Raw genomic sequence first — 22370 nt, 5'->3', positions numbered from 1 at the left:
GTCCCTGCTCTCAATCTCACCAGACAATGCCGCATTCCATTCCGCGCCTCCTCTACCACGGCCGAGCTTGCCGCTCTCAACTTGGCTGCAGATGTCGTTCTAGAACGACCCTGGCTCAATCCAGTCGCCATACTTTTCGACTCGAAAGCTGCTCTCATGCAGCTAAACCAACACCACACCCGTCATCTCCCCGTGGTACAAATTCTCGACCGCAAGCTTCGAGCTCTCAAAGATCGCGGCACAAACGTCTCGCTCCACTGGATCCCCGCCCATGTCGGGATAACTGGGAATGAGCGGGCTGACACCCTGGCTAACCGGGCTCACAACCAGGATGTTCCCATCTCTTCAGATGTCACAAAGTTTGACACCGCCCACCTCGCCATCTACGAAACAGTCCTTTCTCGACACCCCGACGAGCGTGTTGCTTCACACAAGCCACCTCGCCCTCTTCATTGCGTCGATTTCTCAGTCCACGACCGAGCCACGCTCCTTAAAATGCGCATTGGCTGTGTGTGGACGGCAGAGCGAATCCACCGCCTTCGCGGCGTTGGCGACCCTTCCTGTCAAGAATGCGGTGGAGTTGAAACCCTCTCACATCTCATCTGCGACTGCCCAAGCTTTAATGGCCCCAGACAGTCTCTACGTGCCGGCTTTCGCGAGCTCGCTCTTCCTTCAGCATCTGTTGACAACATTCTCTTTCCAAATGGCCCGCGTGAAAAAACACGGCGCGCCTTGAAGCTCGTTCTTCGTTTTCTCGAAGAAACTGCACTAAGAGAGCGACTATAGCTCTCTAAACATCATTTTAGCACAAGACAATTCTCTATTTCATGCAAAATTAACCTACAGCCCTCAATTCCGAGCGCTCGCTCTCCCATTGGCCCGCACACGCGCCCCTCAGCCAATCAGCGATCTCGCGTCCCTTGAATGCTGGATTTCGGCATATTTTCCTCTTTCCCATTTCTGGGCCAGATTTTGTCCTTCCTTTGCCTCCAATTCCTTTCACCCTGGCCCTTTTCACCACTATTTTTTCTATTTCATGGATATTAAGCCCACAGCCCTCGATTTCGAGCGCTTACTTTTCCCATTGGCTCCCTCGCTCGCCTCTATCAGCCAATCAGCGTCTGCGCCTCCCACCGGTCCGCGCGTGTCAACATTCAACCACGTGGCCATCACCCCTGATGTCCTAATTGAGCCACGCAGTATTAATTATAGCTATAGCCGTGCTGCCGGCGCCGCACGGCGCTTAGGGGTATCAAGGCATGGAGCCCCCTCGCGTGTCTCATGCGAGTAGGTCGCCGCGTAACTCCGAGCATGTGGCACCACCGCGATCCTATAGTCTTAACGCCAGGCCATGCACTATAAGTGCCCTGCAGGATTTACTGATCGCGGTGGAGCGAGCGAAGCAAGAGGTGCAGCTTTCATCATCTCAGGCTGCTGCCTCGACCGCTTGGAAGCCGCTGCCACCGAGAGTGTGGCCGCAGCCACCACGTGTTCGCGACAGCGAGCACGCATCTCATCAGTAGGCCGCCGACCTGCCTGCTACCGCGACGAGCGCCCGGGACCTCGAGGCAGGCACCGCGAGAGGACCCGCAGACCTGGCGTTTTTGAGGCGATGGACGAGACCTCGCACAGGAAGCGGGTCCGATCGCCGTCTCCCCCACCACGACGCAGCGCGGACGGCGTGCAAGGCGCTGATGATGCAAGCCTGGAAGGCACGGCCAAGCGCACACATACCACAAATTCCTCGGACCACGTGGAAGCGGCCGTTGACATCGAGCGTCGCGCGGCCCACGCGCGAGATTCCCCTCCCGCGGCGGCGCTTTACCCTCGCAGGTCCCTCTCTCCCAGCCAGCTGTCACCGGAACCGGATGGCGCGTTTCGGCGGCGGCGCCACCAGCGGGGCCCGCATCGTCTGCTAGCCAGATTTCGTCTGCTAGCAGCGAGCACGCGCCGCCTCCCAGCTCGTCTCAACCCGTGGCCTCTCAGCAGCGGGACCTGATCCCGTGGCGAATCCAGACCACCAAGGCTCAGAGACGACGCAGGGCGGCCCTGGCTCGAGCCGCGGCTGCTGTGGAGCTGCCTGCGAGCCTGGTGGGCACGGTGCTGTTCCGGCCAGCTGACCGAGGGGCTGCCTTCACGAAACACCAGGGCTGGGAGCTGGCAGAGGAGATCGGGCCCCGACCTGGCGTCCTGGCGGTCCGGGTCAATACCCGCCGCAATGTGGTGGCCGTGGACGCGGGGAGCAGTGACGCCTTCCAGGCCCTGCTAGCCACCACGGTCATTAGGGGCGTCCAGGTCCACGCTCGAGAGCCCTCCCCTCGAAACCAGTGCGCGGGCCTCGTGTTTGGCGTGGACGAGAGGAAGACGGCGGAGGAGCTGCTCGCGGCGTCTGAATCATCAGTGCCGATGACGTCGGCGTCGCTGTCTGGTGGCACGCTCACCATCAGATTCGCGGCGCCGACGCCACCGGCGTTTGTATCTATTTACAGACGCCGCCTTGCTGTCCGGCCCTGCCGCCCGCGGCCCCTGCAGTGCGCGAAGTGCGCGAGTCTGGCTCACGCAACCGGGGCCTGCCGGGCGCCCTCACGCTGCACACGCTGTGGCGGCCCGCACGAGACCGGGGCTTGCACCACCAAGAAGCCTCGGTGCATCAACTGCGGCGGAACTCACGCGGCCACGGACCCTGCGTGCCCGCACTGGCAGCGTGAACGCCATGTGGCCACCTTGATGGCCACACCAGAGGCGCCCCTCTCCAGGCGTGCGGTTCGGGCCGTGGTACAGGCCGAGACGGCAGCGCCAGCCGCACAACACCAGCGGGCTTACTTACTTACTTTCGGAGTTTTTCAAAAGGACCACTATTTTAAATATGTAATGTGCTCTTTTCGCTTATTTATCTGCTTCCAGAACTTCCTAAAGAGCGGAGGCCACCAAGGGACCCAAGTGAGCATGTGCCTGCATTATTCAATGATGACGCTGCCGCACAAGGTTCTTCACCAGACGTGAGAAGCGTCCTTCCCTTAAACACGCAAGAGTATCCTCCAGCAGATTCATCATCAGACGGAGTGATAAATGAGACATTGGTGGGTACAGAAAACAGCAATGCTAGTTAACAACTTACTCCAGCCGCCACGGATGTACGGCCTCAAGAAACTGCAGTGGTTCGTGCGACCCAACTCTTTGATTCTGAGGCAGCAGAGCTTAGGAAGAAGATAGCAGATCTCACAGCAGCCAATAATAAGCTGAAACATTGCCATAAAGAGTCTAAGAACACTGTCAAAAAACTACAGAAGCAGAATCGCAAGCTGCGCCGGGCGGACCAGCTGATTCACGGGATCAGCTGATTCTGCAGCTACAGCACGCGCTGCGCGCGATAAGCGCCCTGTTTCCCGAGGGCAGCGACGGACAACGGGCCTGCTTAGAAGCCGCGGGTGCCCCCGCACGGATAGGCCAGCATCATGGCTAGTCGCAGGGCTCCCCCCCGTATCCCATCCATCCTGCAGTGGAATGTACGCTCTCTTGCGGCGCGGTACCCTGAGTTGCGAGTTCGCATCGCGGAGGATGCTCCGGAGGTTATCGCGTTGCAAGAGACGTACAGCCTCCCTGATTTTTAATAATATAGCGCGAGCGTCGACCGAACTGCTGGTCAGCGCCTTATAACGGCGATAAGCGTGCAACAAGGCGAGAGTTCGCGCACGCGCACGAAGGCAGAGCGTCGTCTGCTAGGCTGTTCCAAGCACGAGGACACACGCCCTGCCGCAATATCAGTTCGCAAGATCCCGCCAAGCCGTAAAGCGCATGCGCATTATTAATATGTGAGACTGCATGAGACATGATTTCTTTCTCTCTTTTTTTTTTTGTTTGCCTATTACGGGAGGCCAGCCTGGCGATGCAAAGTGATAAGAAAAAATAAAAGTAAAGAAATATAGCAGCACATTGAAACCATTGCCTGGATCGCGATAAGCGGGGTTCCAACCAGCTCTTTAATGAGCCTTGCAGTGTCTCGACGGTATAAAAAGGCACCGCAGCTCTCAAACGCCCACTTCGGCGGAGAATGCCTCCACGCGTGCCACTGGAACAACGCCACCGCGTCATCGCAATGTCGCTTTGCGGGAAGTCTCAGAATGAAATTGCTAAGAGCGTTGGAGTCACTCAGGCTACCGTAAGCAGAATAGTTCAGGCTTATCGCGACGAAGGGCGCATTTGTGACGCTCCTCGACATTTGAAGCGCAAGACAACGGAAGAGGACCATGCCATTGTTGCTGCGGCTTGTGTAGCGCCCTTCATGACTGCTGGCCAATTGAAGCAGGTTGCTGGAGTGGACGTGAGTGACAACTTGGTGCGTACCCGACTTCGAGAAGCAGGTCTTCGCAATCGAGTTGCGGTGCAGAAGCCGAAGCTTTCGGCGACTAACAAGGAGAAAAGGCTACAGTTTGCACGCGACCATATTGAATGGACCGTGGAGGACTGGGAAAATGTTGTCTTCACAGACGAGTCCACGGTTTGCACAAAATGGAGCCAGCAACAGAAAGTTTACCGGCCAGACCTCATGAGGTTGGTGATTTATCATTGTTCATTTTTTCGATTTGGCTATGTTTGGCTTAAACCTGCGAAAGTATATGGCATTTGCTTCCCGGGGTGACATGTGATTATCAATGTCAGCTATCACTGTTCAAGAAATAGATGATGCAGCACAGGCGGGTAAAATGGTTCCTAAATAGAATTACTTATACTTGGTTAAATTTAAAAGATGTTTGCTGAGATTGTGGATGGATTATACTTCCATGTGAAGAGGGGGTGTATTGTCGCTGTAATATTTTCATTACGTGTCGTTTAATATTGTCTAGGAGTCATTGACACACTTTATGTTGTGTATAAAATTTTCTTCCACTGTTGCAGGTATGATCCACACTATGTTCAGAAGGTCAAGTCTAGTGGCAGGACGAGCGTAAACATTTGGGGCGTAATAACTAAGAACGGCCTTGGCCCGCTCCGTCGTATATCAGGCCGCTTCTGTGCTGAAGCATACCTGGAAATTATTGATCAGGAGCTTCTTCCCCATCTTCTGGACGGCCCTTTCACGGATGGTTGCTTCTACCTACAGCATGACCTGTCACCGGTGCATGCTGCACGCGCCGTGAAGGAACATTTGGAACAACTAGGCATCATGACGTTGTCTTGGCCTCCCCAGGGAGCGGACCTGAATATAATTGAAAATGTTTGGGGTATCCTCAAGTCCAACTTGTCAAAGATGAGTCTCCACGATGCATCGGCAGACGGCTTGTGGGAAGCCGTGAAGAGTGCATGGGATGCCCTTAAGGATGACGTGGACCTTGTACCCGCACTCTTCGACTCCCTGCCCAGGCGCATCGCGGGTGTTGCTCAGTCCGGAGGCGAGTTTCAGCGCTATTAACTTATATGTATGATGTGTGAGAGCCTTGAGACAAGGCCCTGTTTCAGTTCTAAAATGCACCAAGGAAATAAAGGTTATTTGATGAAAATACACAGAAGTGTTCTACATTCGCGGATACATGCAGCTGTGTCTTACTACCCCTTCCTCTCCTGAAAGAACGAGCTTATACACCCCACGCTTCTCAATGCATTCATCGCTCCTAACGTGGCGACTGCCATTTCCAGCTCAGGTGACGCATGCTGAAAGCGGCAACCTTCTTGCAGAAAAAAAAGGAGGCGCAACCATTCGTGGCTCCGTGGTTTTGCTTAAGTAGTTCAGGAGTGAGCGGGTAAACTTTACAGAATTGAGACAACAAAAAAAGACAGCATAAGTGGGCCTTGGTCCAGAGCCACAAAAACCGAAAAATGATAACTCGCAAGGAGGCATTCTCCGCCGAAGTGGGCGCTTGAGAGCTGCGGTGCCTTTTTATACCGTCGAGACACTGCAAGGCTCATTAAAGAGCTGGTTGGAACTCCGCTTATCGCGATCCAGGCAATGGTTTCAATGTGCTGCTATATTTCTTTACTTTTATTTTTTCTTATCACTTTGCATCGCCAGGCTGGCCTCCCGTAATAGGCAAACAAAAAAAAAAAGAGAGAAAGAAATCATGTCTCATGCAGTCTCACATATTAATAATGCGCATGCGCTTTACGGCTTGGCGGGATCTTGCGAACTGATATTGCGGCAGGGCGTGTGTCCTCGTGCTTGGAACAGCCTAGCAGACGACGCTCTGCCTTCGTGCGCGTGCGCGAACTCTCGCCTTGTTGCACGCTTATCGCCGTTATAAGGCGCTGACCAGCAGTTCGGTCGACGCTCGCGCTATATTATTAAAAATCAGGGAGGCTGTACGTTCGTTTCCAAGACGGGGAGCCCCAGATGCGACTGCCTGGCTACACTGGATACCACTCTCCAACAACGTGCGAGGAACCCACCTGTGCTGCAGTGCTGTGTTGTGACCGTGCTCATCGCCCCGGGAAATCGCGGTGCGCGATTTACGTGCGCAGTGACGTTCTGCATACACTCGTCGGTTCGGCGGCGGCGACAAGCGATGCCCAGGAGTGCGTGGTGGTGTTGACACGTCGGTGGCCTGTGTTTATGTGCGCCCAGCTGCCGCGTGGAACGCGCTGTGTTTTCGTGCGGTTTCCTCGTGTTGTGCCCCGCACCAGATCATCTGTGGTGATTTTAATGCCCATCACAGTGCGTGGGGTAGTGCGCGGCACTCCGCGCGCGGGGACGACCTGCACGACTCCATCGTCAACTGGAGCGCGTTCAGGCAGGCGGTCGATGAAGCGGCCGCCACTGGAGCCGACTTCTTCTCGAGTCTGGTTCAGAGCGCCCTCGCAGCCACCAGACGAGCAGAGGTGCGGGCATGACAGCCCACACCTGACAACAAGCTGCTCGGCCTGCGCGAGAGACGCGACCGCGCAGAGAATAGGGCGCGACGAACCAACCGAGTGGCCGATTGGACTGTTTACAACCGCCTGGACGCAGCGGCGCGGAGCCACTCAAACAAACTGTACCGACGGCAGTGGGCTTCGCTATGCCAAAGGATGGAGGAAGACACCAGCTCGCAGAGGCTGTTCAAAATGCTGCGACGATTAACGGGGCAACAGGTGAACCCTCAGCCATTGGCCGCACTTGCCATCTCCAGTGGCCTAAGCTACGAGCAGTTGGCAGAGAGGTTCGCCGATCGCTTCGCGCCGCCCTGCCTCACGAACGATGCGAGCTCGGATATACCTGAGAGCCCCGGAAGCGATGCCAGCCTCTTCCCCGTCTCCTCAGATGGCCCCTGTGACGTGCCTTTCAGCGCGGCGGAACTGAACAATGCGCTCGCGCGATGCCGCCATCGCTCGGCGCCCGGGCCGGACGGGGTGACTTACCAGATGTTACGCAACCTGGGTGCGGAGCAACGACAAATCCTCCTGCAGCAGATCAACCTGGTGTGGGAACGCGGGGAACTACCGGAGGATTGGCGCACCGCGGTCGTCTGTCCCATCCGAAAGCCAGGTCGCCCACCCACGGAGCTGAGTGGATACCGTCCAGTGGCATTAACATCAGCGGCAGGTAAGCTCATGGAGCATATGGCGCTGCAGCGTTTGAACGAGCGGGCCGCGGAGGCCGATTTGTTTGACGAGCGGCAGACGGGTTTCCGCGGAATGCAGTGCACGGCTGATTACATCTCAGACGTTGTCACCGCCCTCGAGCACGCCAGGGCGGCAGGACAGGTAGCGCTGCTGCTGCTACTGGACGTCTCGGGAGCGTCTGACAACGTCCACCGCGCGCCGATTCTCGCGTTGCTTGAAGCGGCCGGCGTGAGCGGGCGTCTTTTGCAATATGTTCGCGGCTTTCTGAGCTGTCGTACCATGCGCGTGAGAGTGGGGGGGGGGAAACTCTCTGAGCCTCGTCCGGTGGATCTGGGCGTGCCGCAGGGCTCTGTTTTGTCACCGTTCCTGTTTAATGTGGCCATGTCGGTGGTGCCGGCCTGCCTTCCCACGGGCGCCCGACACCACGTGTACATGTCCATATATGCAGATGACATTGCTCTGTGGTGAATGGGGCCACCGGGCGAGGCACTCCGCGTGCGGGGGTGCCTTCAGGGAGCCCTGACCGCAATCGACGCCTGCTTACGCGGTCTCGGTCTGTCGCTGAGCGCGGGCAAATCGGTAGCCATGGCCTGCATTTCACGCTCGCGCGCGCGCCTAACCCCACTGTCACTGGACGGGACACCTATTCTTTGGCAAAAAACGGTGCGGTACCTCGGCTTGGACATCGACCAGCGCCTTTCTTTCCGCCCCGCGGCGACCAAGGCCTGTTTGCAGATGAAGAGGATCACCGCCGCCGTTCACAAGCTCACCGCTCGAGGCCAGGGCATCTCTCAACAAGCCGCGCTGCGTCTATATAACGCCGCAGCCGTGGGGGCGATGCTGTATGCATTGCCGCTCGTCTCGGTGCGCAAGCCATGTTGGAAGAAACTTGAGCTACAACATCGGAAGTCCCTGCGCGTGTGCCTCGGTCTACCGCGAACTTCGCAGTGCGCCGCGACGCTGGCCGAGGCAGGAGCATGGCCACTTCAGCTCCAGGCCGCGCGCAGGGCTCTCAATCATATCGATCGGCTCCACCGAGCACCAGACGGCGGCTCGCTGCTACAACGCTTGCGCACGCGCCCTCGTTCACGCATGGGTGCGGCGTTGCTTGAGTACGAGACCCTCACTAACGGCTCGCCCCCATACGGCACCTGAGCACCCTGGCCGCCTGCCTCGGAGATACAGCGAGAAATCGTCGGCATCGCGGGAAAGCGGAGCACACCAATCTGTGCTGTGCAGCAGCTGACCAGAGCCGCCATACACAAGGAACTGCAGGACCATCTCCTTGTGTTTACCGACGGCTCAGTGCTTCGCGAGAGCTGCTCGCTCGCAGCGGCTGCCACTATCCCTGCCCTGCGACTGCACAGCCAACAGCATACCAACTATCTGGGCTCCTCCACCACGGCGGAGCTGGTGGGACTCCAGCTCGGGCTGGAACTAGTGCTCACCGTTGTCCCTCCGCCGCCCAAGTGTGCTGTTTTGTGTGACTCCCACGCCGCCCTCAGCCGGCTGCAGAACAACGGCCGTGGTACCCCGTTAGTGCGCGCGATCCGAGCGTGCCTGTACAGTGGGTGCCCGGTCACTGCGGAATCGCCGGCAACGAGGAAGCTGACGACCTCGTGACCGCCGCACACCAGCCACCTCCCAGCAACCTACCTCTTGCGCTGGAGGACGTGCGTGCGGTCATTCAGACTCATCTCCGACGGCAGCACCCCGATCCCCACATTGCAGAAGGTGAGCGCATTCATCACGTCACCGGCTGTCGCTGATCCTTCGACTGCGAAATGGATGCGTGTGGCACGGGGAACGACGTGCGTGCCATGGGTTCGCGACGAGTGCAGTGTGTGTTGGGTGCGGTGCTGAGGAAACATTCGAACACTTGCTCCTTCGATGCACCGCGCTCATAGATGCCCGTCGCGACATGCTTGCGGCCTACCGGGCGCTGGGCATTCTCCCAGACTCCCTCGCAATGCTATTGTGGCCGCAAGGCAGTGCGCGCACCCGTGAGCGAACAATGGTGAGCCTCTGTGAATTCTTCGAACAGGCGGGCTTGACGTCCCGTCTGTTCTCCGCCAGGTAGTTGCGTGCAGTGACCCGAATGCTCCGCGCGTGCTACCTTGAACGATGATCAGCTGGACGCCCCCACTCCAGCTGTTTTATGCTATGTGTCGTGCGCGTGTGATGGAACAGCGATCGTCCAGATCTCCATGCGCGTGCGACTTGTATATATGTATATTTTAACCTTGTAGTCGTGCGCGTATGATGGAGCAGCGCTCGCCCAGATCTCCACGCGCGTGCGCATTGTATATATGTATATTTTAACCTTGTAGTCGTGCGCGTCTGATGGAGCAGCGCTTGTCTATATCTCCACGCGCGTGCGACTTGTATATATGTATATTTTAACCTTGTAGTCGTGCGCATGTGATGGAACAGCGCTCGTCCAGATCTCCACGCGCGTGCGACTTGTATATATGTATATTTTAACCTTGTAGTCGTGCGCGTATGATGGAGCAGCGCTCGTCCAGATCTCCACGCGCGTGCGCATTGTATATATATATATTTTAACCTTGTAGTCGTGCGCGTGTGATGGAACAGCGCTCGTCCAGATCTCCACGCGCGTGCGACTTGTATATATGTATATTTTAACCTTGTAGTCGTGCGCGTATGATGGAACAGCGCTCGTCCAGATCTCCACGCGCGTGCGCATTGTATATATATATATTTTAACCTTGTAGTCGTGCGCGTCTGATGGAGCAGCGCTTGTCTATATCTCCACGCGCGTGCGACTTGTATATATGTATATTTTAACCTTGTAGTCGTGCGCGTGTGATGGAACAGCGCTCGTCCAGATCTCCACGCGCGTGCGCATTGTATATATGTATATTTTAACCTTGTAGTCGTGCGCGTCTGATGGAGCAGCGCTTGTCTATATCTCCACGCGCGTGCGACTTGTATATATGTATATTTTAACCTTGTAGTCGTGCGCGTATGATGGAACAGCGCTCGTCCAGATCTCCACGCGCGTGCGCATTGTATATATGTATATTTTAACCTTGTAGTCGTGCGCGTCTGATGGAGCAGCGCTAGTCTATATCTCCACGCGCGTGCGACTTGTATATATGTATATTTTAACCTTGTAGTCGTGCGCGTATGATGGAACAGCGCTCGTCCAGATCTCCACGCGCGTGCGCATTGTATATATGTATATTTTAACCTTGTAGTCGTGCGCGTCTGATGGAGCAGCGCTTGTCTATATCTCCACGCGCGTGCGACTTGTATATATGTATATTTTAACCTTGTAGTCGTGCGCGTGTGATGGAACAGCGCTCGTCCAGACCTCCACGCGCGTGCGCATTGTATATATGTATATTTTAACCTTGTAGTCGTGCGCGTATGATGGAGCAGCGCTCGTCCAGATCTCCACGCGCGTGCGCATTGTATATATATATATTTTAACCTTGTAGTCGTGCGCGTGTGATGGAACAGCGCTCGTCCAGATCTCCACGCGCGTGCGACTTGTATATATGTATATTTTAACCTTGTAGTCGTGCGCGTATGATGGAACAGCGCTCGTCCAGATCTCCACGCGCGTGCGCATTGTATATATATATATTTTAACCTTGTAGTCGTGCGCGTCTGATGGAGCAGCGCTTGTCTATATCTCCACGCGCGTGCGACTTGTATATATGTATATTTTAACCTTGTAGTCGTGCGCGTGTGATGGAACAGCGCTCGTCCAGATCTCCACGCGCGTGCGCATTGTATATATATATATTTTAACCTTGTAGTCGTGCGCGTCTGATGGAGCAGCGCTTGTCTATATCTCCACGCGCGTGCGACTTGTATATATGTATATTTTAACCTTGTAGTCGTGCGCGTATGATGGAACAGCGCTCGTCCAGATCTCCACGCGCGTGCGCATTGTATATATGTATATTTTAACCTTGTAGTCGTGCGCGTCTGATGGAGCAGCGCTTGTCTATATCTCCACGCGCGTGCGACTTGTATATATGTATATTTTAACCTTGTAGTCGTGCGCGTGTGATGGAACAGCGCTCGTCCAGATCTCCACGCGCGTGCGACTTGTATATATGTATATTTTAACCTTGTAGTCGTGCGCGTATGATGGAGCAGCGCTCGCCCAGATCTCCACGCGCGTGCGCATTGTATATATGTATATTTTAACCTTGTAGTCGTGCGCGTATGATGGAGCAGCGCTCGCCCAGATCTCCACGCGCGTGCGCATTGTATATATGTATATTTTAACCTTGTAGTTGTGCGCGTGTGATGGAACAGCGCTCGTCCAGATCTCCACGCGCGTGCGACTTGTATATATGTATATTTTAACCTTGTAGTCGTGCACGTATCATGGAGCAGCGCTCGCCCAGATCTGCACGTGTGTGCGCATTGTATATATGTATATTTTAACCTTGTAGTCGTGCGCGTATGATGGAGCAGCGCTCGCCCAGATCTCCACGCGCGTGCGCATTGTATATATATATATTTTAACCTTGTAGTTGTGCGCGTATGATGGAACAGCGCTCGCCCAGATCTCCACGCGCGTGCGCATTGTATATATGTATATTTTAACCTTGTAGTCGTTCGCGTATGATGGAGCAGCGCTCGCCCAGATCTCCACGCGCGTGCGCATTGTATATATGTATATTTTAACCTTGTAGTTGTGCGCGTGTGATGGAACAGCGCTCGTCCAGATCTCCACGCGCGTGCGACTTGTATATATGTATATTTTAACCTTGTAGTCGTGCACGTATCATGGAGCAGCGCTCGCCCAGATCTGCACGTGTGTGCGCATTGTATATATGTATATTTTAACCTTTGTAGACATGTAAATAGATTCATTGAAAGTGTACCCCTCCCCCTGTGCTTTCTACTGTCCCCTCACCACTTTTCTTTCACTTCTGCTCTCTGCTTGCTATCCTTTATTTCGCTGCCCCAGCTCAGGTGCTTCCCGTCGCGATAGCAGATGCCGGGGCAGCAAACATTCTTTTACCTTCCGTTTTGACATGTAAATAAATAACCACTTACTACTACTACTATTTTCTGAGAGATCCCGGAGGCGCGCGTAGCGAGAGGTCGCAAATTTTTCGCTCCGCGCCTGCTCAACATTCAACCACGTGGCCATCACCCCTGATGTCCTAATTGAGCCACGCGCTATTAATTATAGCAATAGCCGCGCTGCCGGCGCCGCACGGCGCTTAGGGGCATTGAGGCATGGAGCCCCCTCGCGTGCCTCATGCGAGTAGGTCGCCGCGCAACTCCGAGCACGTGGCACCCCCGCGATCCTATAGTCTGAATGCGAGGCCATGCACTGTAAGTGCGCTGCAGGAATTATTGATCGCGGTGGAGCGGGCGACGCAGGAAGTGCAGCTGTCGTCATCCCAGGCTGCTGCCTCGACGGCTTGGACGCCGCTTCCACCCAGAGTGTGGCCGCAGCCACCACGTGTTCGCGATAGCGAGCACCCTTCTCATAATGCGGCCGCTGACTTCCCTGCTGCCGCGATGAGCGCCCGGGGCCTCGAGGCAGGCACCGCGAGCGGACCCATGGACCTGGCGTCCGAGGCGATGGATGAGTCCACATACAGGACGCGGGTTCGATCGCCGTCCCCCCCACCACGACGCAGCGTGGACGGTGAGCAAGGCGCTGAGGGTGCAAGCCAGGAATGCACCGCCAAGCGCACGCATTCCGCGCTCCCCTCCTTGGACCAGACCAAGCCGGCCGCTTGGTCTTGGACGCCCCCACTCCAGCTGTTTGGTGCTATGTGTCGTGCGCGTGTGATGGAACAGCGATCGTCCAGAACTCCACGCGCGTGCGACTTGTATATATGTATATTTTTAACCTTTGTAGATATGTAAATAGATTCATCGAAAGTGTACCCCTCCCCCTGTCCTTTCTACTGTCTCCTCACCACTTTTCTTTCACTTCTACTCTCTACCTGCTATCCTTTATTTCGCTGCCCCAGCTCAGGTGCTTCCTGTCGCGATAGCAGATGCCGGGGCAGCAAACACTCTTTTACCTTCCGTTTTGAAATGTAAATATAACCACTTACTGCTACTATTTCCTTGATTATTCTGCCACGTGGCCATCATATCTGATGCGCTGATAGAGCCACGTATTGTTTTTTAATAATAATAGCCGCGCTGCCGGCGCTTAGGGGGTTTGCAGCATGGAGCCCCCTCGCGATTCCCATGCGAGCCGATCGCCGCGCAGCTCTGGGCACGCGGCACCCCCGCGATCGTACAGTTTGAACGCGAGGCCCTGTACCGCAACTGCGCTGAGAGAATTGCTGGTCGCGGTGGAGCGGGCGACGCAAGAGGTTCATCTGACGCAGTTATCACCGTCCCAGGCTGCTGCTTCGACGGTTTGGACGCCTCTCGCACCCAGAGCATGGCCGCAGCCACCACGTGTTGACGAGAGCGAGCCCCCTCCACGGAATGCGGCCACTGACCTCTCTGCTGCCGCTCTGGGGGCCCGGGGCCTCGAGGCAGACCAGGCACTCGAGGCCATGGATGAATCCACCCACAGGAAGCGGGTTCGATCGCCGTCCCCCTTCAAAGCCTAGCTTTGTCCGAAACCACAAGCGAGGAACGCTTCGTCCGTTATCTAAAAATGCAGAGTGTTCGACGCATGTTCCACCTTCAAAGGAAACATTGTATCCAGAAAAGCAAAAGCTAAAAACAAAGTCGTCTGAAGCAAGAAAGCCTATTCTTTGCTACAAATGTCAACAACCGGGTCATGTGGCTTCAGGCTGTTGTGTGCCTAGAGTGTCCCTGGTTAACTTGTGCATGGATAAGGCAGAAGACCTGCTTAGGCCATACTTGTACGACATAGAAGTAAATGGTCAGTCTTGCAAGGCTTTAAGAGACCCCGGAGCCACACACGACCTGGTTCATTCCTCGCTAGTGAAGCAAGACGATTTCACAGGCGACTGCGTGTGGGTTCGACAGGCCCTGGAAGATCATACAATCAGCTTGCCAGTAGCCAGAGTAAAACTAGACGGGCCTTTCGGTGTAGTAGACACAGAGGCAGCAGTGTCCGACGGGGTATTGCCAAACTGCCCGCACATTCTTTCGAACAGAACGGCAAGGCAGCTCGATGACTCGGGCGTCTCGCTTGACCTGAATCCCATTCTAGTAGTCACTCGCTCCATGACGTCAGCGAACGGCTCTGAGCCGCAAACGCTCGCGACGAGGACAGAAGCTGATAAGGCAGATAACGAAACGGCAGAAGGGATGCCGGAGGATACGCTCGAAGAAGCAGACGTAACCGTGCTGGTTTCGCCGGAAAGCGCGAACTTCCGTGCTCTGGTAAATGTTGATAAGGCCACACTTACCAGAGAACAGGCCACGGACCCAACGCTAGAAAAATGTTGACATAGCCTGGGAAAAAATGTAACACCGAATACCTCGTTTTATGTGAAGGACGGTATTATTTATCGCCACTTTAAGGACAAAGGCGGGAATGAAGTAGACCAGGTGGTAGTTCCGTGCAAGTACAGGCGTGACCTCTTGGAACTTGCTCATAAGGAAGGATGGTTGGGGCACTTAGGAATCACGAAAACAAAGCGCAGGCAATTGGAAGAGTATTATTGGCCCGGTTGTTTCAAGGACATTAAGGAGTTTGTTCGTTCGTGTGACACGTGTCAAAGGACGGGACGACCGAACGGGCGACAAAAAGCGCCCCTTACCCTGGTCAAAAAATGCCAGAATCTGTTTTCCACAATTTCCAGAATAACCAACCCAGACCGGTACGATATTGAAGTGGCCAGTCAGCCACCAATTCAGTGCAAGTCCTATCGCTTTTCCCCACGTCAAGAAAAGCTTTTAAAAGATGCTGTAGATCAAATGTTTCAACAGCAGTTAATTAGAAGGGAGAAAGTGATTATGTGTCTCCTATGATTTTGGTAGAGAGCCCCGGCAAAGATCCTCGTCCCTGTGTGGACTACCGGAAGTTAAACGCCGTTACTGTAACCAAGGTCTACCCGATCCCGAATATTGAAGCCTGCATCGAGAAAGTAAGCAGGGCAAAGTACATTTCAGCCGTCGACCTTGTCAGGGGATACTGGCAAGTACCACTTACTGAACACGCGAGCAACCTGGCAGCGTTCATGACGCGTTCGGAGTCTTTAAGCCGCTTGTTCTAAGTTTTGGTTTAAAAAATGCTTCGTATGCATCTTCAAGGCTAATGAATCAGGTTCTGGCCGGAACAGAGGCTTTTTCACTACCTTACCTGGACGATATAGCAATTTTTTCAGACACCTGGACGGACCACATCCAACATTTGCAGCAGGTCTTTTCCCACTTGCAAGAAGCGGGGTTAGCGGTTAAGGCTGCTAAGTGTAAATTCGGCCGTAATGAGGTCGAATATCTGGGTCATGTCATCGGGCAGGGAGCAAGAAGACCACAACAGCTTAAAATTCAAGCAATCAGAGAGTTTCCTTTGCCGCAAACGAAGAAGGGTTTGATGTCGTTTTTCGGGCTGGTGAATTACTACCGTCAGTACATTCCCCGGTTCTCGGATAAGACGAGTCCACTTACGGATTCCCTCAAGAAAAAGCAACCCAATAACACTGTATGGGACGATCGTAAGCGTCAAGCGTTTGAGTCCCTGAAGCTGGCATTGATAACTCAGCCTGAGCTGGCCACCCGACTATGCGAGGCCTTTCCTGGTGCAGTGTGACGCTAGCGAAAGAGGTACGGGCGTGGTACTAAGCCAAGAAAACGACAAAGGGGAAGAACATACCGTTTTGTTTGTCAGCAGGAAGCTTACTTCGAGGGAACAAGCTTGCAGCACAATTGAAAAAGAATGCGCTTGCCTGGTGTAGGCTGTCGAGAAACTTCGCTGTTACCTTTTGGGCCCTAAATTTATTCTAATTACTGATCATCGACTGTTGACATGGCTCCAGCAAGTCTCAAAAAAACGGCAGATTGCTCCGGTGGAGTTTAACTCTCCAGGAATATGCTTTCGTGGTAAAGCATAAGAGAGGTAAACTTCATGCGAACAGACTTCTTAAGTCGGGCGCACAAATAAGTACACCATCTAGTGTTCTCGTTTCTTTTGGCTCATCTGCATCACTGTAAATAGTCTCATCAGGCAATCATTCATGCTTATTCCTCTTTTCAAATGTTCGCTACAAATATTTTTCTTTTAGGGCGAAAATCTGGTTGCATTTAGGAAGACTTTTGGGCAGTCTAACGAGGCAAACAAAGGCATTTTCGGTGAACAGAATTGACATCTTGGGCACCTCGGTGCCTTCTGTGGGGCTTGGTTGTTGTTTGTTTCCCCGCCTGCCTCTTTCAAGAATGGGACACCGGTGGCTTCGGCCAGAGGTTCCAAAAGACACCGTCGGGGCAACCCTTGATGCCTGGCCAGTGCAGTCCACATCTCTTCAACGGCACGGAGGCCGTCACAATGTGTGGGTGCTTTCATCCTCGGGCTACAACCCCCTCCTCCAGCCAGACTTCGGAATGGTGCGCCGCTGTGCTGTGCTGGTGCTTTCGTCTGTGGGCTCCGCCGCACCAGACCTCGGAATGAATCCGCAAATGATTACCTCCATCAGAAGCAGATGGATATACATGTCAGGTACTGGGATGCATCTCAAAATATAACAACAAGGTACTTCACATCCGTTTTTATGGGCCACGCGACGGCAGATGACATCGAGGATAAATTGTTGAAGGCACTGGAGCCATTACCACTTGTTAAGATCCTACAAGTGTCCATGGACGGACCGAATGTCAACTTGAAATTTTTCAGAAGCTTTCAGGAGCACCTGCAAAAAAACTATCAAGTACAATGCCTAGATTTAGGCACTTGCGGTCTGCACGTTGTGCACAACGCCTACAGGGCGGGTGTAACTGCCAGCAAGTGGGGAGTGGACATTCTGTTGTCTAGTCTAAGTGCATTGTTTGAAGATTCCCCGGCGAGGCGAGAAGACTTCGTAGCGGTGACTGGTCAGGCTACATTTCCCCTTAAAGGTGCACTGAAGAGGATTCTGAACATGTCTTTTTGCCGCGGCAACTCGATCCACACGTTCCTAGCATTCTTAGAAACAGTGACTTATTGCCCTGTGTGGTCGATTTCCTCAATTAAAACGAATTAACGTCCGGCTCCCGCCTTTTTTTTAAATTCTGCCTCATACGATGGGCGGAGTCGACCAACGCGTGGAGCGCCTTTCACCCAGTCCCGTGGAGGCTTTGCTTTCGCTTTATTTTGTTGTTTAGGTTTCCATGAATAAATAGTTTCATTCGCAGATAATATAGCCGCAAAATAAGCCCGAATAAATAAAAATACGCGCGGACTATTTGCTACTACGGACTACTACGTATTACTCCGCCGATGGCAGAGCGGCAAGCCGCCACGGGACTGGGTGAAAGGCGCCCCACGCGTTGGTCGACTCCGCCCACCGTACGAGGCAGAATTAAAAAAAAAAGAGGCGGGAGCCGGACGCTAATTCGATTTAATTGGGGAAATCGGCCACACAGGGAAGTAAATCGCAGTTTCTAAGAAAGCTTGGAACGTGTAGATCGAGTTCCCGCGGCAAAAAGACAAGTTCAGATTCCTCTTCAGTGCACCTTTAAGTACGTCGCCCATCGCTGGGTTGAAAATGTTCCGGTAATTGAACGAGCCCTTGGACTGTGGCCTGGTGTGAGAATTTACATTGAGTCTGCAAGAAAGAAAGAAGCGAACCAGCCGAAATGTTCCTCCTTTCAAAACTTGCTCAGTTTCTCCAGTGACCCACTAGTCCCCGCAAAACTGAACTTTGCCCTTGGGATTGCACTGATTCTGAAACCTTTCCTGACGGACTAACAGGCAGACCAACCACTTGTGTTTTTTCTGGCAAGGGACCTCGAAACAATTGTCAGGAAGCTTCTCACAAAGTTTGTGAAGTGTTCCGTTCTCTCTGCATCAGTCGGGACTACAGGCCTGTTGAAAATCAACATTGAAGACGTGAACAATCACACAGCGCTTGAGAAAGTGGACATTGGTTATGCAGCTGAACAAATTTTGAAGAATTCCAAGGTCAGTGCAAAAGATGCGTGTGCATTTAAAATGGAATGCAAGCGGTTCCTTGTTAGTGTGTGTAAAAAGGTTCTTGAGAAGAGTCCTTTAAGATTCCCATTGGTTAGAGGCCTTTCCTCATTGGATCCCCGTCAAATGTGCACCAAGCCAGACCAGTGCCTGGCAGGACTCAAGAATGTTTTGAATGCCCTCATCGCTGCAAAAAGGTTGAGCGATCACCAACGGGACTCTGTTCTCTCTGAGTACGCCGAAATGCTGCAGATGGAGAAGCACAAGCTGCGATTGTTTGAAAAGAGCTCTGACAGGCTAGAAATTTTTTTCTTAGAACTCCTAAAGTTCAATTCATCCTACGCTGAGCTCTGGGCAGTAGTCGAACTTTTGCTTGTGCTCAGCCACGGCCAGGCAACTGTGGAAAGAGGATTTAGTGTCAACCGGCAGGTCTGTGTGGAAAACCTGAAAAGTCTGTCGTATGTCTCACAGCGCGTTATATGTGACACCGTTGATAAGGCAGGTGGCACCCTTAACCCTTTTTGCGACATCGGGACAACCCTTGTCCCACCTGCAAGGCTGTAGCAAAACGACGATTGTGAAAACTGCGAGAGAGCTGGGTTTGCTTGAGACAACTGGAGCCATCTAAGAGAGATGTGTTTAACTATTTTATGCTTTCTTTTTTTTCTGCTGGGTGGCGCAAGCGTTCCGTGTGTGTTGTAGTTTGTTGCATTTTTTCGAAGGACGGAGCTGTGCACACACGATTTTCGAAGAGCAACATTTTTCTTCAAAAATGCCAGGTAAGACGCCCATTGTGTTCTCCGTGCTTCTAAATATGTCAGGCTCATATGAGTAAAATTGTACAGTTCGTACAATGTTGTAAAGAATTCTGTGTTCGAAACTCTGCAGGCATATGGAAGTTCATTAGGCTTAAGCTCTAGAAGCATGGCGTCGTGTGTCGTTCGTTCTCGAATGAAACATATAAATTTATTATGTATTCATTCGTCCTTGCAGAGGAACGGAGTCTCACCGCTGAAGAGGCATTAGAGGTGTTTTTTAGCCTGCCTGACGGTTCGGAAAGTGATGTGTCAAGTGACTCGGGTGACGAGTTTACCCTATCATCAACCTCGGCTTTCGCTCCGATAGAGTCGTCGGAATGCCACGAAAACATCGAGCCGCCGCGCAAGAAAAGACCCAAGAAGGCATACACATGCAAAAAGAAAACTAAGAACGCGCGCGCTAAGCCCATTCATCATGACAGTGACCATGAAGAGGAAGAAGACGATTCCCTATCAGCAGGATGGATATCCATTCAGCATGAGGACATCATCATCATCAGCCGGGCAGCCTTGCGACATTCCAGTGAGCATCGCAGAAAATTCACCGACATACTCACAAAAACTAAAGGCAGACTGCAGCGCATGCGACGCGTTTTCAAGGAAACAACCACTTCCCACAATCATCTGGCACAAGAAGGAGATGCCGCTGGTGTTCAACCAAGTGCGCCGAAGGGCGCACCAAGCTCATATGCACAGGTTGTAACGTGCCATTATGTATGCAGTGCTTTTCTCCCTTTCACTCATCAAAGTGAACCTAAAATCACGATGCAACTTTCTTTTGTGGTACTCCCTCGTGAGCATTGGGACACATGCTGTCCCACCTCCCTTTATTCCTTGTAGTGTGCAGCGGGACACATGTTGTCCCACCTTTTGTGCTAAAACCATTGTACGGAGAGTGACGAAAACTGGTCTGACCGCCTTTTCTTAGCCTCAATAAAGTGTCCTTGGATCAAAAAAACAATTTTTTTTGCGTTGGACCTCATGCCTTATAAAGGGTTAACATTCCTATAACAAAGGAGTTGAAGACCTCCGTTTCAGCTGCAAGGCATCGTTATCATGCATATCTGGAGGCGCAGAAGAAGGAGCAACTTGAAGAAGCAAAGGAGTCAAAGAGGCGCCTCGTTGAGGAAGAAATTGATACCTTAAAGCGAAAGAAAGCAAGACTTGAAGCAACCGTTGCTGATCTGACAGCTTCAGTAGACAACTTGGCTGAGAAAGCAGCAGAGACAGGCGACGTCGTGCACATTGTGAAGTCAAATTGCCTTCGGAAAACGGCAAAAAGCAAGACGGAAGAACTTCTAAACATCAAGCAAGAAATAGTCACAAAGTGCCACGAGCTTACATGAACGCTTGTTACGACCTGTCTTAGTTTAGTGTTAAACTAGTCAAGTCTGTAAGTGCTTCTTTTTCTTATGTTCAATAAATTTGTTGCAGCGTGTTTTAAAGAAGTTGTTTTACTATAAAGGGTACTAAATTGAGTATTGAAATGAGTCCTTGAAAGAAACTTTTGGGGGCCCTGAAAGTCCTTAAAAACCCTTGAATTTGTGCCTTCAGAGCCTGTACGAACCCTGAGCCCATATCTCTCACCTCCGCCACTGGGAAAACGATGGAGTCTATGGCTCTGCACAGGCTGGAATGGATTACATCTGCCTGCAACACACTCCCTCCGCAGCAGAGCACCTTCCGCTGCCAGCGTAGCACAGCCGACTGCCTCTCCAGTGTTGTGGCTACACTCGAAAAGGCCCGCGACTGCGGAGAGGCGGACTTCCTTCATTCTCCTAGACATCAAGAGTGACTTCGACCTGGCCATCACCGACGCGCTCGCAGCCCTGGACATCAACAGCCGCTTCTACAGCTTTGAGCGAGTTTCTCGAGAGCCGCTACGTGCGAGTGTGCATGGGAGAGACCACCAGGTCCCGACACCCTGTTCTGTGCAGTGTGCTTCAAGGCGGAGGGCTGAGCACCTTCCTATTTAATCTCCTGCTCGCGCAACTCACGAACAGCATCCCTAGCCGCACACGAAACAGAGGGTGCACCGCAATCTATGCGGACGATATTGCTGTCTACGCGTGGACACCAACCCGCCACAGCCGCTCAGTGTGCAGCCAAATTGACGCTCAGTGCAATCACGGCCTACCTCCAGGGAATTGGCCTCGCTCTGTCCCCCCCCCCAAAAAAGTGAGGCACTGAAGTGAGGCGCTGGAGCACCAACTAAGGGGATGCTGCTTCCTCAACTCCTGATCCAGTGTATCACGAGTTGTATGGAAAAAGCCGGCATGTTCGTCGACGGAGTACTGTGTGATGGTGCATCCACGAACCGTGCGATGTGGAAGCAGCTCGGTATCACTGGAGCACTGGGTCACATCCGTAACTCTTTTGAGCACCCAATGGACAATTCTAGAAACGTGTACGTACTGTCTGATACACCTCATCTTATCAAGTGCATCTATATAAACAGGCTACTGGACACGAAGGTCATCAAAAAAGACAGGAAGCTGATAAGGTGGTCCTGCTGTGATGCCTTGTTTGTTGCAGACAACAAGAACAAAGCAGAGCTAAAGGTTTGCCCCAAGATAGCATACAGCCATATAAACCCTTACAAGAGGCTGAGGATGAGGGTAAAACTTGCCACGCTGGTATTCAGCAACTCCGTGGCTAAAGGGATTCTGTTCTATGCAAAGACAGGCGTGCCTCGTGGTCGACTTCACGCTTTTTTAACCCTTTGAAGGTTTTTGCCGTATATGTACGGCGGCGGTTTTCTGTCCCGCAAGGTCTTTGCCGTACGGGTACGGTTTCGATCTTCCGTTTGAAATTTTGCGCCAAAAGAACAATGCGTGCTCACTGGGGGGTGCTGCCACCTATTAGGACTTACAAGAAGTGTTTGACTTTTGTGCTGCCTTCTTACGGAGATAAGCAGAACTTATGTCTAGCTTTAGCGCAGCGGCACAGACTGCGGCAACACCCCTTTT

The 22370-nt window shown here is 53.0% G+C and overlaps 1 protein-coding gene and 2 pseudogenes across 1 annotated transcript; all 3 read left to right on the top strand.

Annotated features, from left to right (window-relative positions):
• The first annotated feature begins 1612 nt into the window (after positions 1-1612).
• Positions 1613-5410, top strand: LOC149338374 (uncharacterized). The gene is made up of 5 exons (XM_089550735.1): positions 1613-1712; positions 1778-2758; positions 2905-2999; positions 4226-4551; positions 4897-5410. Exons 1-5 carry the CDS (start codon positions 1613-1615, stop codon positions 5408-5410), a joined length of 2016 nt encoding a protein of 671 aa, XP_089406861.1.
• Positions 5411-8118: 2708 nt separating this feature from the next.
• LOC149338373 (uncharacterized) lies at positions 8119-9613 on the top strand (annotated as a pseudogene).
• Positions 9614-17092: 7479 nt separating this feature from the next.
• LOC149338372 (uncharacterized) lies at positions 17093-20747 on the top strand (annotated as a pseudogene).
• Positions 20748-22370: the final 1623 nt, after the last annotated feature.

Source organism: Amblyomma mixtum, chromosome 6, assembly GCF_055824585.1.
Source record: "Amblyomma mixtum isolate Tamu chromosome 6, ASM5582458v1, whole genome shotgun sequence".
Classification (NCBI taxonomy): domain Eukaryota; kingdom Metazoa; phylum Arthropoda; class Arachnida; order Ixodida; family Ixodidae; genus Amblyomma; species Amblyomma mixtum.
Note: the sequence above shows the minus strand (reverse complement) of the source record. Positions and strands in the feature narration are given on the sequence as shown.